Consider the following 17,500-nt stretch of genomic DNA (forward strand, 5'->3'; position numbering starts at 1 on the left):
TCAGTGAGACAGGCGATGATGCAGTGAGACAGGCGATGATGCAGAGAGACAGGTGATGATGCAGTGAGACAGATGATGATGCAGTGAGACAGGCGATGATGCAGAGAGACAGGCGATGATGCAATGAGACAGGTGATGATGCAGTGAGACAGATGATGATGCAGTAAGACAGGTGATGATGCAGTGAGACAGGTGATGATGCAGAGATATAGATGATGATGCAGAGAGACAGGTGATGATGCAGTGAGACAGGCGATGATGCAGAGAGACAGGTGATGATGCAGAGAGACAGGTGATGATGCAGAGTGATAGGTGATGATGCAATGAGACAGATGATGATGCAGTGAGACAGATGATGATGCAGTGAGACAGGTGATGATGCAGTGAGACAGGTGATGATGCAGAGAGACAGGTGATGATGCAGTGAGACAGATGATGATGCAGTGAGACAGGTAATGATGCAGTGAGCCAGGTGATGATGCAGTGAGACAGGTGAGGATGCATTGAGCCAGGTGGTTATGCAGAGAGACAGGTGATCATGCAGTGAGTCAGGTGATGATGCAGTGAGACAGGTGATGATGCAGAGAAACAGATGATGATGCAGAAAGACAGGTGATGATGCAGAGATATAGATGATGATGCAGTGAGACAGGTGATGATGCATTGAGCCAGGTGATGATGCAGTGAGACAGGTAATGATGCATTGAGCCAGGTGATGATGCAGAGAGACAGGAGATGATACAGTGAGACAGTATATGATGCCTTGAGATAGGTGATGATGCAGAGAGACAGGTGATGATGCAGAGATATAGCTGATGATGCAGTGAGACAGGTGATGATGCAGTGAGACAGATGATGATGCAGTGAGACAGGTGATGATGCAGAGAGATAGATGATGATGCAGAGAGACAGATGAAGATGCAGAGAGACAGATGATGATGCAGTGAGACAGCTGATGATGCAGAGAGACAGGTGATGATGCAGTGAGACATGTGATGATGCAGTGAGACAGATGAAGATGCAGTGAGCCAGGTGATGATGCAGTGAGGCAGGTGGTTATGCAGAGAGACAGGTGATCATGCAGTGAGTCAGGTGATGATGCAGTGAGACAGGTGATGATGCAGAGAAACAGATGATGATGCAGAAAGACAGGTGATGATGCACTGAGACAGATGAAGATGCAGTGAGTAGGGATGTGACGGTGAGGATATTTTCCCACCCCGGTTAATCGACGTGTGACGACACCGGTAATACCGGTATCACCGGCGGGGGCTTTTAAATCACTGATTTAAAGGCAAACGTAAAATGCGCGCGGTTGCAACGGCATGCATAATTGGTGGTCGTGCGGAGCAGCACTGTTTTGTTATTGTGCGCTGAATTGGCGCTAATTTGAAAACGAAACAAATTTTTTTTACATCGCTTATAAAAAGCTGGTGCAGCAGTGTGCACTTCACTTTTAAATTAGCCTCAATTCATCCTTCGCATGGAGTTTGATGCGATCTGACAAATCAAAATCCACCATATGTTGTCCGACAAAGCAGTCAGGAGAGTTAGTAGATTAACGTCGGTGGATTTGAACTCTCACGTCACGACACATTAGAGCCATAAAGCAGAGAGACAGATGAATATGCAGTGAGCCAGGTGATGATGCAGTGAGACAGTTTATGATGCACTGAGACATGTGATGATGCATTGAGACAGTTTATGATGCAGTGAGACAGTGATGATGCAGTGAGACAGTTTATGATGCAGTGAGACAGGTGATGATGCAGTAAAACAGTTTATGATGCAGTGAGACAGGTGATGATGCAGTGAGACAGTTTATGATGCAGTGAGCCAGGTGATCATGCAGTGAGACAGGTGATGATGCAGAGAGACAGGTGATGATGCAGTGAGACAGATGAAGATGCAGTGAGCCAGGTGATGATGCAGTGAGACAGGTGGTTATGCAGAGAGACAGGTGATGATGCAGTGAGACAGATGATGATGCAGTGAGCCAGGTGATGATGCAGTGAGACAGGTGATGATGCATTGAGACAGGTGATCATGCAGTGAGTCAGGTGATGATGCAGTGAGACAGGTGATGATGCAGAGAAATAGATGATGATGCAGAAAGACAGGTGATGATGCAGTGAGACAGGTGATGATGCAGAGAAATAGATGATGATGCAGAAAGACAGGTGATGATGCACTGAGACAGATGAAGATGCAGTGAGACAGGTGATGATGCAGTAAGACAGGTGATGATGCAGTGAGACAGGTGATGATGCAGTGAGACAGGTGATAATGCAGAGAAACAGATGATGATAAAGTGAGACAGGTGATGATGCAGTGAGACAGGTGATGATGCAGTGAGACAGGTGATGATGCAGTGAGACAGGTGATGATGCACTGAGGTTATGATGCACTGAGACAGATGAAGATGCAGTGAGACAGGTGAATATGCAGTGAGCCAGGTGATGATGCAGTGAGACAGGTGATACAGTAAGACAGGTGATGATGCAGTGAGACAGGTGATACAGTAAGACAGGTGATGATGCAGTGAGACAGGTGCTGATGCAGAGATATAGATGATGATGCAGTGAGACAGGTGATACAGTAAGACAGGTGATGATGCAGTGAGACAGGTGATACAGTAAGACAGGTGATGATGCAGTGAGACAGGTGCAGAGATATAGATGATGATGCAGTGAGACAGGTGATGATGCAGTGAGACAGTTTATGATGCAGTGAGACAGTTTATGATGCAGTGAGACATGTGATGATGCAGTGAGACAGTTTATGATGCAGTGGGACAGGTGATGATGCAGTGAGACAGTTTATGATGCAGTGAGACAGGTGATGATGCAGTGAGACAGTTTATGGTGCAGTGAGACAGGTGATGATGCAGTGAGACAGTTTATGATGCAGTGGGACAGGTGATGATGCAGTGAGACAGTTTATGATGCAGTGGGACAGGTGATGATGCAGTGAGACAGTTTATGATGCAGTGGGACAGGTGATGATGCAGTGAGACAGGTGATGATGCAGTGAGACAGATGATGATGTAGTGAGACAGGTGATGATGCAGTGAGACAGATGATGATGCATTGGGACAGGTGATGATGCAGTGAGACAGTTTATGATGCAGTGGGACAGGTGATGATGCAGTGAGACAGTTTATGATGCAGTGGGACAGGTGATGATGCAGTGAGACAGGTGATTATGCAGTGTGGCTGTTTATATCAGAGTGAAATCACATACACTGAGACAGTGCTGCTGACAGACAGACGGGTATTGAGATGTTTCCAGCTCCACTGAGAACATTTCACTCTCAATGAAAGGTGACGACTCACACAGGGCCAGTGTGTGTGTGTGTGTGTGTGTGTGTGTGTGTGTGTGTGTGTGTGTAGTCACCTTTTAGCGGGTGTGAAATGCCCGTCTGTCTGTCTGTCAGCAGCACTGTCTCAGTGTGTGTGATTCCTCACATATGCTGGGAATGTTGACAGTGTGTTTATGCATCAGATGATGATGATGATGTCATCAGGACTGAGGCATAAATGCTGCTTCATCCTACAGATATTAGTGACGTGTGTGTGTGTGTGTGTGTGTGTGTGTGTGTGTGTGTGTGTGTGTTTGATCTCAGAGATCATTGGAATAAGGGTAATCCTGTCAGACACGCTCCTAATCACTTACACTCACTCACACACACTCACGTGTGGAGAACAGTGAATTATGTAATGCAGTTATGCAACATACATGCATACAGCAGCAAAACCGAGAGAGAGAGAGAGAGAGAGAGAGAGAGAGAGAGAGAGAGAGAGAGAGAGAGAGAGAGAGAGAGAGAGAGAGAGAGAGTGTGTACAGGGTACTGCAGTTATCCTACAGGGGAAGAGAGATCATGTGACAGGGGTCAGAGGTCAGCTGCAGGTTCAGCCCTCACAAACCAACATCAGAAACAACCTTCAACATTTGGGGCTGGAGGGCAAATGTTCAAGCCAGATATTTAATAATATTATGTATTTTTTATAAAATATAAAACTTGAAGTATAAAATTGTATAATATATACTTGTAGTAGGTTTAAGAGTTGAATTTTCAGCATCATTACTCCAGTCTTCAGTGTCACATGATCCTTCAGAAATCACTATAATATGAGGATTTGATGCTCAATAAACATTTATGGTTATTATCAGTGTTGAAAACAGCTTCAGATTTCTGTGGAAACTGTCATACATTTTATTTTTCAGAATTCTTTGAAAGAACAGAAAGTTTAAAAGAACAGCATTTATTTTAAACAGAATGTTTTGTAACATTATAAATGTCTTTACTGTCAGTTTTGATCAATTTAATGCATCCTTGCTGAATAAAATAAATTATTCCTTTAAAAAAAAGAAAAAAATCTAACAGACCTCAGACTTTTGAACAGTAGTGTGAGTATCGTTCGAATCAATGACTCATTCAGAAGTAAATAATCATAACTAAGTCATAATTTATGTTTCCATGGTAACAGGGTCTTCTCTGATTGGTTTTTCTCAGGATTATGTGTAGTTTAGTTCTTTACTGAGAAATCAGCTATTAAACATGACGTATTTTAAACACACACACACACACACACACACACACACACACACACACTGACAGAAGCTGAAATCATCACTGCTTGCTTTTTATGAATGTCAGACTGTCTCTCTGTCTTTCTCAGGGAATTTTAAAGGCATGTGTAAACAGATCGATCACTTTCCCGAAGACGCGGACTATCAAGCCGATGCATCGGAGTATTTCCTGCGTAAGTCAAACACGCATGTGTGTGTGTGTGTGTTGATGATGATGAAGAGTGAGCGAGTGAGAGAGAGAGAGAGAGAGAGAGAGAGAGAGCATAATGGTTTGGTGCTCAGAGCTGCTGCTGCTCTTTTAAGTGTTTAATTAGGTCACTTATTTCTATAAATATTTCACTGCAGTTTATATGGGTCAAAACTTTGAAATGCCCTGCACTCATCCACATCTCTTCATCCTCACGCAATACAGGATGAAAGAGACACAGATGTTGTAGAACTCAACTCTATGAAGCACACTCACTTTATACATTATATAAAACTGATTATAACGACCTTTTTACATTATCAGTCAGATATACGTCAGTTCTGAGGCCTGAACTGAAGCTGATAAACACACAGATCAATGAGTGATGTCATGTCACTGGACAGGAAGTGGTGACCTCATGCTGTGATGTCATCAGTCAATCAATAATGTGGTTTCTGGCAGGATTATCACTCACACACACACACTATACATCCCTTGATTAGAGGTCAGAATTGAGGGAAGGACACATGAATAATTAATTCTGCAGTGTGTGATGGACAGATCAGTGTGTGTGATGATGAAGGAACTGAGACAGATGAAGTGGAAATCTGAACTGACGTGTGTGTGTGTGTGTGTGTGTGTGTGTGTGTGTGTGTGTGTGTGTGTGTGTGTGTGTGTGTGTGTGTGTGTGTGCAGGTGCGGTCCGGGCCTCCAGTATTTTTCCCATCCTCAGTGTGATCCTGCTGTTTATCGGTGGACTCTGTGTCGCCGCCAGCGAGTTCTACAAGTCCCGACACAACATCATCCTCAGCGCAGGGATCTTCTTTGTATCTGCAGGTGTGTGTGTGTGTGTGTGTGGTGTGTGTGTGTGTGTGTGTGTGATCTCAGAATAAACCCCTTCAGGCTGATGAAGACCTGATCCTGATCACCCGGTCGGGTTTATTCTGAGATAACAACCGGCTGGATGTACATTATCCCTTACATTCTGTCAAGGTTTTCTCAAAGTTATGAACAAACGTTCTTCCAGTAACATTAATTTAATGTTCATTCAGAGTTATCTGGTCTTTAATAATGTTCTCTAAACATTAGCACAAAAACATAATTTATATTTTGGTCATGGAATGTTTGTTTTTGAAACGTAGTTGGATGTTCGTCTAACTTTTTTTATATGTGACTACTTGTTTCAGAACTTTCAAAAGTAACGTTAAATATGAATATGCAAATGAGCCCCGCCTCCACTCACTCACTCAGAGATCCACTCGTTGACGATCACACGTTGATCTGATTGGTTACAAGGTAGAAAAGGAAAATCGCCGGTGCAACACATAAATCTTCTTAGTAATCCATTTATTTAAGGTACAAACCAGTGACTAACGTTTCGATGTAAAGTTACATCTTCATCAGAGTCCTTGGAGATCATGGGTAATGAAACCATTAATAAGGATCATCAACAGGTGTGTAAAGGGGGCGTTAACCACCCAAGACGCACCCATCTACAACAAGGTGCCACACTCAGGCTATGTTTACACGGAAACGATCTGAAGAGAAAACGCAAAAGTGGCGTTACGTTATCACTTTTTATTCTGCGTTTAGACGAGCGTTATCGGGGGAAATCCGCGTGCATATGATGACGCAAAAGTGTGTGAAATTCGATGTAGTATGCACTCCAGGCGGCTAGGTGGCAATGTGAAGCACTGCGACACAACAACACCAATATCTGAGAATATTTTATACAACTGCTGAAAAGACTCTTGTACGTTTATCAGAGCTGCTATGGCAACTTGAAGGTCCGACGTATGGAAATAATCCGACATATTGGGGTTATTTTCCTGTAATGGCGCATTGCTGTGACGTAAACACGTACGCGACGAGAGCCACAGTGAGCAGATTTGCGTTTTTACTGTTTAGACGGGAACGCGACGGTGGAACGTTTTTAAGATTTCCACTCTGGAGGGTGGTTTCACTTTTTTGCGTTTTTAAGCCTCCAAAACGCCGTCGCCGTGTAAACGAAAGGCACATCCGATAAAATATTTTTACGTTTTCACCCAGAATCGTTCTCGTGTAAACAGGGTTTAAGGGGTAAATGTCCAAACACCAGAAACATACATGAAATGTGCACAGTGTAATGGGAATCGAAATATCTACATCTCACAAAATGTACTACTATGTTTAAAATATTTATAGAAAACATGATAGGCTCAATTCTTCATTTAAACCTAGAGGTTCAAGAGTGTTAAGCGCATGTATCCAGAACGCTTCCCTGCATAGAAGTTTATTGATAATGTCACCACCTCTAGATGGGGGTGTAATTTTCTCAATTCCCCAAAACTTCAAAGATGCAGGGGAACCACGATTGGCCTGCTTATAATGCCTCGCCATGGCATATGTTATATTCTGGGTACGAATTGCTGTTTTATGTTCAGCTATTCTTAATTTCAATTCACGTTTTGTTTGACCTACGTATACCAGTCCACAGGGACACTTTAACATGTATATTACGTGAGTACTATTACAAATAATAAATGAAGAAATAAAATATTTCTTACCAGTACGTGGATGTGAAAAGTCCTTTGCATTGGTCGAATTGGAGCACTTAGTTGCCACATTTATAAAAGCCCAAAGGTGGGCTAGGGAGCCGGGTGGTCGGCGGTGAAGGAGTCATCTGTGAGTGGACCAATCGGTCACGAATGTTACGCGCGCGTCTGAATACAAACCTGGGTGGCTCGGCGCAGATGTCTTTAAGTGTAGGGTCACTGTTAAGAACATGCCAATGTTTGCGAATTATATTTTTTATTCCTCCTGCTGCTGGAGTATAGCTAGTAGAAAAGAATATTTTAGATGTCGTGTGAGGCTTAGATTTTTTCTTTAACAATGAAGCGCGATCTGTATTTACAGCCGTATCCCATGCTTTACTAATGTCAGATTTATCATAACCTCGTTGTTCAAAACGACGCGCTAGATCGATTGCTTTAGACATAAACTCACTTGTAGTACTGCAATTTCTTCGGACTCGCAAAAATTGGCCCACTGGTATATTACGAACCAGATGAGGCGAATGATTACGGTCTGCTCTTAACAGGGTGTTCCTATGGAAGCTTGTTTCCGCCACAGAATGAATAAATAATAATAATAATTGCGACTTTTTATCTCACAATTCTGACTTTTTTTCTCACAATTGCGAGTTTACATCTCGCAATTCTGACTTTATTTCTTACAATTGCGAGATATAAAGTCAGAATTGCGTGATATAAAGTCGCAATTGCGTGTTATAAAGTCAGAATTGTGAGATATAAAGTCGCAATTGCGTGCTATAAAGTCAGAATTGCGTGATATAAAGTCGCAATTGCGTGTTATAAAGTCGCAATTGCGTGTTATAAAGTCAGAATTGTGAGATATAAAGTCGCAATTGCGTGCTATAAAGTCAGAATTGCGTGATATAAAGTCGCAATTGCGTGTTATAAAGTCGCAATTGCGTGTTATAAAGTCAGAATTGCGAGAGAGAAAACTAAGAATTCTGACTTTTTTTCTCACAATTCTGACTTTATAACACATAATTGCGAGTTTATATCTCGCAATTCTGACATATTTTCTCAGAATTGTAAGATATAAACTCGCAATTGCGAGTTACAAAGTCCAATTCTATGGGGGGAAAAAGACTGACTTTTTTCCTCTCAGAATAGTTTATATCTCACAATTCTGACTTTATAATTCGCAATTGCGACTTCATATCACGCAATTCTGACTTTATAACTCACAATTCTGACTTTATAACACGCAATTGCGACTTTATATCACGCAATTCTGACTTTATATCTCACAATTCTGACTTTATATATCACAATTCTGACTTTATAACACGCAATTGCGACTTTATATCACGCAATTCTGACTTTATATCTCGCAATTCTGAGAAATAAAGTCAGAATTGTGAGATAAAAAGTCGCAATTACCTTTTTTATTTTTCATTCTGTGGCGGAAACAAGCTTCCATATGTTCCTGCTGAGAGGCTTGCGGTAAATAGTAGATTGTAAAATATTATTTTCATCCTTAGAGATGGTAAGGTCTAAGAAATCAATGGACAGCTTATTATATTCCATAGTAAAAGACAAATAGTCTGCGGTAGAGTTTACATAAGTTAGAAATTGAGACAACTCACTCATTGTGCCCTTCCATATTAAAAAAACATCATCTATGTATCTGCGCCAGAGTGATAATTTAGAATGGAACGGGTTATTTTCGATGTTCTGTATGAATTTTTCTTCCCATAGACCCATTACCAGACAAGCATATGAAGGTGCAAACGAAGACCCCATTGCAGTCCCTTGGAGTTGTAAAAAAAATTTGTCATAATATTTGAAAAAGTTATTGGATAAAATAATCTCGACCAAGTTTATAAGAAATTCTGATGGAGGTAGAACATCAGTGGGACGTTTAGTAAGATATTGAGATATGGTTTGTAAGCCTATATGATGAGGTATACATGTATATAGACTTTGCACATCCAGCGAAACAAGGACATCAATACTTTCACACTTCCAGTTGTCAATCAAATTTAGAACATCAGTTGAATCTCCAAGGTAAGATGGTAAGCTATAAACATATTGTCTTAGAAAAAAATCGACAAATTGTGAGAGAGGCTCTGTTAAGCTTCCTATGCTAGATACAATGGGGCGCAAAGGAGGATCATCAAGTCGTTACAAGGTAGTTTGTGACGTCAGAAACACCAGCGATTTCAAAGCGTGTTTTTGAGACTGTCTTTGGTTCACTGCAGTTTTAAGGAGAAAATACTCAGCAATGCTGTCGACTTATGAACTTACACATGATTTGTGTTAAAGCATTTTAAAAACACCACATAGACACATAAACAACATTAAAAGATTTTGTTTTTCTCACCACAGGGGCACTTTACATTTTATAGGCATTTTTACATTTATAAAGGAATATTTTTTCTAACCTAATTTGCATATTAATAGAACCACGTGTACTAAATGAGGCAAGGGTGTCGAGTTACACTCAAGCTATTTTAAGGCATGATGATGTTTTCTCAAGGAAAAAAACTTTTAAATGTGTCAGTTTGATGATCAAAGATGAGTTTTAATGAATAAAATGATCGATTACAGAGGAACTTTAACACAGTGTTCTTGTGTCTTCATGCTTCATCCTCAGGTCTGAGCAACATCATCGGGATAATCGTGTACATATCAGCCAACGCAGGAGACCCGTCCAAGAGCGACTCGAAAAAGAACAGCTACTCGTACGGCTGGAGTTTTTATTTCGGCGCTCTTTCCTTCATCATGGCGGAGATGGTGGGCGTTCTGGCCGTTCACATGTTCATCGACCGGCACCGGGAGTTACGCGTGGCCCGAGTGCGGGTGGACGTCGGGGAATATCTTCAGGGATCCGCCATCACGAGGATCCCGAGCTATCGGTACCGTTACCGGCGCCGCTCGCGCTCGTCCAGTCGCTCCACCGACCCGTCGCACTCGCGGGACGCTTCGCCGGTGGGCCTGAAGGGGTTCGGCCCGTTACCGTCCACCGATATCTCCATGTACACACTCGGCCGCGGCGAAACGAAGACTCCTCACGGGACGCCTCCGATGTACAACTCCGACAGAGAACCGGATTTCCTTCAGGTCCACAACTGCATCCCGAAGGATGCGAAGGACCGGCGCACCACACCTGTATGAGCGCCCCCTACAGGCAGTGTTGGGGCGTAACTCGTTACAACTAACTTGAGTTACGTAATCAGATTACTTTTTTTCAAGTAACTAGCAGGGTTAGTACAAGGTGACTTGACTTTTTGAAATTTAAGTCATGGAAAACCTTTGAAAATAGCCATATTTCCGAAGAGGTACTTGAAAAGTGCTTGACTTATTTAAATACAATATATATATGAAATTAAATTTTTCCGAAAAAACCCAAATGCAATCTTTTCACGCAAAATTAACAGTGCAGCCCGTCTGAAAAAAACCCATCTGACCTTTTCTCAATACAAAGTACGCCAACATTATGATATAAAATATTATTTATCGAACAATAACAGCATTATAAACTAAATACATTGTAAGTTGTATTTTGGATACCTTATATCTGTAATTTGAGTTTAAAAAAAAATCCTAAAGATATTGTTTGTTAAGTGCTTGAAAACCCAAAAAGTAGTGCATGAAAAGTCCTTGAAAGTCCTGGAATTTCTTTTTACAGTATCTGTACGAACCCTGAACTAGTTAAGTAACGCATTACTTTTAATATTACTGCAAAATATCTGAGCCACTTTTTAAAATAAGTAACGCAAGTTACTTTTTCACATTTATTGACTGCGTGCTCAGAGAAAGTGTAAGTGCAGAGGCGCTGTGAGTCAACATGAGGGCTATTGTAGTTCTAGACTAAATGTGAGCGTGCATTTACTCTCACTTGCACAAAAAAGATTCAGTATTCCTCAAAATAACAAAATCTGTGAAATGCAAAATCCGAATAATACGCAAACCTCTAATAATTTGTTACATAAACCAAATATTTGTATGCATTTAATCTCACTTTATTGACCATCTTCGATGAATCAGTTAAATCATAAGCAAAAATCACTTTAGAGTTTTTATTTTTGTTAGTAAAGTAAGTGTTAAACGTTCTTCTCCTGCATCATATTCTTCTGTTATCTAGAATGAAAGGTTTGTTGAGCCTTTACATTTGCTCAAAAATAAAACTTTTTTGTTATAAAAAAAACAAGCCCCGCCCAGGTAAGAAAACGTAACGCAAAAGTAACGTAACGCATTACTGTTCTTAAAAAGTAACTAAGTAAGGCAATATTGTAATGCATTACTTTTTAAAGTATCATTCCCCAACACTGCCTACCAATGAGGGAACGACTCCTCAAACAGACGGACTTATTTATAACACTAATGATGATGAGTTTACATGTTGAAGTCCAAAAAAAAAAAAAGTAAAATGAAATGCATGATTTTGTTATCTTACATAAACTAACAAGTTTTCGACCATGTGATGAGAGAGCTGATGAGACTCGAGCTTGTGATATCTCTTTTCTTCATGTTCATTTTGTTGCACATAAATACTGTGAAGCTTCGTGGCCGCTGTGACTGCAGGGACAGAAAAACAATCCCACGAACCGGCCGCGATTTATATGTCATTAGAAACTTAATGATACATGACTATATATATATATACTTATATATATATATATGAAAGATGCATACATGAATATATGAACATCTGTTAATAAACCACACATAATTGACTTCTTGATTTAAGAAGACACAAAAAAACAAAAGAGCAAATCAGAAGCCAATAAAATCATAATGGATAATAAAAGCCGGATTCATGTGGACTCATTTGTATGTGATGAAGGAAGTCAAACAAACAAAAACCCATTTCAAGATACATATTCCTCTTTCTGTAGTGTATATGTTGCTGTCTGAGAATGAGAAAGCTCCAGTTCTTCTCTATATCAGTGTCAGTGTTTCTGAACTCCTGAAACGCACCCATTGTATCTTTAGTTTCTTCCGGGAACAAACACGTCACAATATTCCTCATTATAATAATTCATACGCAGAATAAAGGGGCGGGGCCTGGTTGAGTTAGTTAGTAGTGTGTTAAACTGGTGGTTATGGTAAGGGGCGGGACATTTCCCAAACACGCTCAAAGCACTCGACCAATCACAACACACCGATCCTGCCGACCAATCAGAGCACAGTGTCCTTTTCAGAAGGAGGGGCTTCATAGAGACAGGAAGTAAACAGAGCGTTACTGACAGACTGGGAAGAGAGGAGCCGCAACAATGGAGAATATGAGGAAAATAATCAACATTCAAGCAGGAAAACCTGTTCTAGTAGAGCCTGAAACAACATCATTTCTATCAGGATGTGAAGAGACTTTTAACCAGCATAACAAAAAATGTTTCTGGAACAAATCACCAACCCAGACTAGACTCGCGATCCTCCTCAGGCTGTTAATGTGTGTTTGTCGGCAGCGTCACAGATTGTGTTCTCAGTGAAGTTTCAGGATGGAGGTTTTCATGTTCAGTATGAAGATCAGACTCTCACTCCCTCTGCTGGCCAGCAGACGAACACACGGTGTGTGTGTGTGTGTGGGGCATATTAATAATCATTCAGCATCAGAGATCATGTACGTCTGTGGGGATTTTTCAGCTGTATTAGTTTTATTGTTAGTAAAGTAGCAGCACACTCTCCTCATCAACACATGATTTGTAGAATCATTCAATAATTACATGTAAGACAAAACATGTAAACAGGTTATTATTATATTTATAAAGTTTTCATCAGTATGATGGCGTTTTAAGAGTCACAGAGGAGGTTTAGTGTGTTTAATGTTGATCTCCTGCCTCTGGAAACACTGGACATTGATGTCACTCATCTGAGGGCTTTACTGGCCTCTAGATAAGGACACTGTGTGTGTGTGTGTGTGTGTGTGTGTGTGTGTGTGTGTGTGTCTGAGAGAGAGAGAGAGTGTGTGTGTGTGTGTGTGTGTCTGAGAGAGAGAGAGAGTGTGTGTGTGTGTGTCAGAGAGAGAGAGAGAGAGAGAGTGTGTGTGTGTCTGAGATAGAGAGAGTGTGTGTGTGTGTGTGTGTGTGTGTGTCTGAGAGAGAGTGTGTGTGTGTGTCTGAGAGAGAGAGTGTGTGTGTGTGTGTGTGTGTCTGAGATAGAGAGTGTGTGTGTGTGTGTCTGAGACAGAGAGAGAGAGAGAGAGTGTGTGTGTGTGTGTGTATGCATGCGTCTTATATACTATAGTCGTTTTTATAAACGCACTCACAGACATACACACTCACACTTTTTCTCTCACACACACAGAGAACATGTTTGCCACATATTTAAAAAGGAAAAAGGTTTATTTAAATGTGCTCAAAATTCTGAAGATAATCTCTGGGAACACATCACACACACACACACACACACACACACACTAGTGTTTTCACTATCACACAGACACTGGTGTTTTTACTATCACACACACACACACACACACACACACACACACACACACACACACATACTAGTGTTTTCACTATCACACAGACACTGGTGTTTTTACTATCACACACACACACACACACACACACACACACACACACACACACACACACACACACACACACACTAGTGTTTTCACTATCTCTCTCACACACACACACACACACACACACACACTAGTGTTTTCACTATCACACAGACACTGGTGTTTTTACTATCACACACACACACACACACACACACACACACTAGTGTTTTCACTATCTCTCTCACACACTCACACACACACACTAGTGTTTTCACTATCACACACACACACACACTAGTGTTTTCACTATCAAGCACAGACACTAGTGTTTTTACTATCACACACACATTAATGTTTTCACTATCTCTCACACACACTAGTGTTTTCACCATCACGCACAGACACTAGTGTTTTCACTATCACACACTACTATCACACACACTAGTGTTTTCACTATCACACACACACACACTAGTGTTTTCACTATCTCACACACTAGTGTTTTCACTATCACGCAGACACTAGTGTTTTCACTATCACACACACACTAGTGTTTTCAATATCACACACACACTAATGTTTTCACTATCACACACACACACACTAGTGTTTTCACTATCACACACACACACTAGTTTTTTCACTATCTCACGCACACACACACACTAGTGTTTTCACTATCATGCACACACTAGTGTTTTGACTATCACACACGCACTAGTGTTTTCACTATCACGCAGACACACACCAGTGTTTTCACTATCACGCAGACACTAGTGTTTTCACTATCACACACACACTAGTGTTTTCACTATCACGCAGACACACACACACTAGTGTTTTCACTATCACACACACACTAGTGTTTTCACTATCACGCAGACACACACACACACTAGTGTTTTCACTATCACGCAGACACTAGTGTTTTCACTATCACACACACACTAGTGTTTTCACTATCACACACACAAACTCGTGTTGTCACTATCACGCAGACACTAGTGTTTTCACTATCACGCAGACACACACACACTAGTGTTTTCACTACCACAAGCCCACACACTAGTGTTTTTACTATCACACACAGACACTGGTGTTTTCCCACACACACACACACACACACACGAGCTGCTGCTCAAACGAGACTCTGGACGATCTGCATCTGCTCCTGATACAGCGAATGAAACGCTCGAGCCAAACTCAGAAACGGGGCTTCAAACTGTCCGATCTCCCTCTGCAGAACAACACATACACACACACACTCAGTGATGATGATGATGAAGACGATGATGATGAAGATGATGAAGACTCACAGCACACGTCTCGTGATACTCCAGCCCGTGAGTCTGAGCCCACGCTCGAGCCTCGGCACCGTCCACCTCTCTCCTGACCGACAGGTCACTCTTATTACCCACCAGCACACCTGATCTCACACACACACACACACACACACATCCCGTTAGTCGGTAGATGACATCATCCTGCAGCAGATGACATCATTGTGAGGGAAAACAGCAGCACAAACATCATCAGTGAGTTTTAGCACTGGATCTGAGGAATGTTTTGTGGGTGTGAACACTTACGCTGTGTCCGAAACGCTCCCTGTACACTATATAGTGCTCTATATCGGCCATTTTTTTAGTGGTCTCCGAATTCTGAGTGAACGACATCATTCCCTACATTCATTCAATACTTTATACCCACAATCCTCTCTGAATTCGAGTGTACATTCGATGTACACTTGCTGAAGCGAGCGAGTTTAAACCAGAGATTGCTTTACAGCGTTCTTATTTCTGCTTTAAAGGTGCAGTGTGTGATTTTTAGCAGCATCTAGTGGTGAGGTTACGAACTGCAACCAACAGAAGTTACGCTGGGCGACAGGAAGTGATGTCATCGTCTGAAACAGCAGAGAGTAGCCAGTTAAACAATGAGGTTTCTTTACAAAGATAAATTAAGAAATTAGGTTTACTTAATTATTCAGTAGAACGATATGTGAGTATTATTAGTGGTGCTTGCCTATGGCAAAGCAACACTATTGTTATCTCACATACTTATTAGTGGTGCTTGCCTATGGCAAAGCAACACTATTGTTATCTCACATACTTATTATTCTTATTCTTCTTATTCTTATTCTTCTGGCCACTTTTTGACGCGCTACTCCTCCCGCAGTTTTTGTCACAGACCCACGAATGAGGCGTCAAAACGTGCGGCCTGTTCGGGAATGGTGTGCTATGACTTTTATAAGGGATCGGGGGTACGATGTTCGCCCCAGGGGCGAAAAACCGGCCGAAAAATCCCATAGACTTAACATTGCGTCAAACTTTGACGAGTCGTAGCTCGGAACGAGGATGTCGCAGAAACGTGTAATTTACCACATTTGAAGAGGCTGACAGGCTCTGTAAGAACATACCACACAATGGGGTAAAAGTTGCACCCCTGGGGGGCAGGAGCTGCCCAAAGTTTCCCCATTGACTTACTATGGTGTAGGACGGCCCATGAAATGGGCCGTCCTACACCATAGAAACCGCTTTTATATTGAACATAACTCTGGATCACAGTGTCGTAGAGACAAAGGGGCGGGCTCATTTTACTCAGACAACCAATCAGTCTCTCAGGATCATTGTGAAGCTATCAAGCCACGCCCTAGCAACCATTTAGAGCACCTTAGCAACAACTCCCATAGACTTCCATTGAAAGAGATCGAAGGGATATCTCTGGACTGAATTGTCATAGAAACATGAGGGTGGTCTCGTTTGACTCGGGGCAGCAAACAGCCAATCATGAATCACCTCAACACTTCCTAGCCACGCCCTAGCAACCATTGTCGAGCACCTTAGCAACCAAAATCCAAAGAGGGATATCTTCCATTCTGAATGTCACAGAGGCATGGGAGTTGGTTTATATCATTCATACTGACAAGCAGCCTTTGGAGTTTCATGATTGGCAGCTGCCAAGCCACTCCCTAGCAACCAAACAGAGTACCCTAGCAACCATTTTGCAAGACCTATATCTCTGCATCAAAACATCGTATAGAGATGGGGGTTGGTTTATACATTCACATTGACTTTGGAGCTTCATGATTGGCAGCTGCCAAGCCACTCCCTAGCAACCAAACATAGTACCCTAGCAACTGTTTTGCAAGACCTATATCTCTGCATCAAAACATCGTATAGAGATGGGGGTTGGCTCTTTTTACTCATGCTAGCAAACAGGACTTGCTACATGCTAAACATGCTAGCAGTGAATAGCTACATGCTAATATTGATTAGCTAAGTGCTAAATCATGCCAATAAAATGCTACAAACTCAACAGTAACCATCTTTGACAACTACCAACCACCTAGTAACACCATAGCAACCACCCAAATTACCCTAGCAACACCCTAGCAACCACCCAGAACACCCTAGCAACTGCCTAGCAACGCCCTAGCAACCACCCAGAACACCCTAGCAACCGCCTAGCAACCACCCAGGATACCCTAGCAACCGCCTAGCAACACCCTAGCAACCACTCAGAACACCCTAGCAACCACCTACCAACACCCTAGCAACCACCCAAAACACCCTAGCAACCGCCTAGCAACACCCTGGCAACCATCCAGAATACCCTAGCAACCGCCTAGCAACACCCAGGCAACCACCCAGAACACCCTAGCAACCGCCTAGCAACGCCCTAGCAACCACCCAGAAT

The 17,500-nt window shown here is 41.9% G+C and overlaps 2 protein-coding genes across 5 annotated transcripts in view; one reads left to right on the top strand and one right to left on the bottom strand.

Moving 5' to 3' along the window:
• Positions 1-11,358, top strand: part of cacng2b (calcium channel, voltage-dependent, gamma subunit 2b) — a 30,584-nt gene extending 19,226 nt beyond the window's left edge. The window contains exons 2-4 of the mRNA XM_077196783.1: positions 4,683-4,766; positions 5,477-5,617; positions 9,947-11,358. Coding sequence (XP_077052898.1) covers positions 4,683-4,766; positions 5,477-5,617; positions 9,947-10,467 — 746 coding nt within the window. The 3' untranslated portion in view covers positions 10,468-11,358. The remainder of the gene's footprint in view (positions 1-4,682; positions 4,767-5,476; positions 5,618-9,946) is intronic.
• A 2,260-nt stretch (positions 11,359-13,618) lies between these two features.
• Positions 13,619-17,500, bottom strand: part of ift27 (intraflagellar transport 27 homolog (Chlamydomonas)) — an 8,481-nt gene continuing 4,599 nt past the window's right edge. The window contains exons 6-10 of one of the 4 annotated variants that reach the window (XR_013190645.1): positions 15,124-15,233; positions 14,884-15,044; positions 14,757-14,765; positions 14,250-14,428; positions 13,701-14,129 (exon numbers count right to left, since the gene is read on the bottom strand). Coding sequence is in view for 1 of the 4 variants with exons in the window: in XM_077196780.1 (XP_077052895.1) it covers positions 14,946-15,044; positions 15,124-15,233 (209 nt within the window). In the remaining 3 variants the exon portion in view is untranslated. Of the gene's footprint in view, positions 15,045-15,123; positions 15,234-17,500 lie in introns of all 4 variants that reach the window. The other 3 variants (XR_013190646.1, XR_013190644.1, XM_077196780.1) reach the window with 3 other exon arrangements.

The sequence above is a fragment of the Siphateles boraxobius genome, unplaced genomic scaffold (genome assembly GCF_051911475.1).
Source record: "Siphateles boraxobius isolate OS27281-9 unplaced genomic scaffold, OSU_SipBor_1 356, whole genome shotgun sequence".
NCBI lineage: Eukaryota > Metazoa > Chordata > Actinopteri > Cypriniformes > Leuciscidae > Siphateles > Siphateles boraxobius.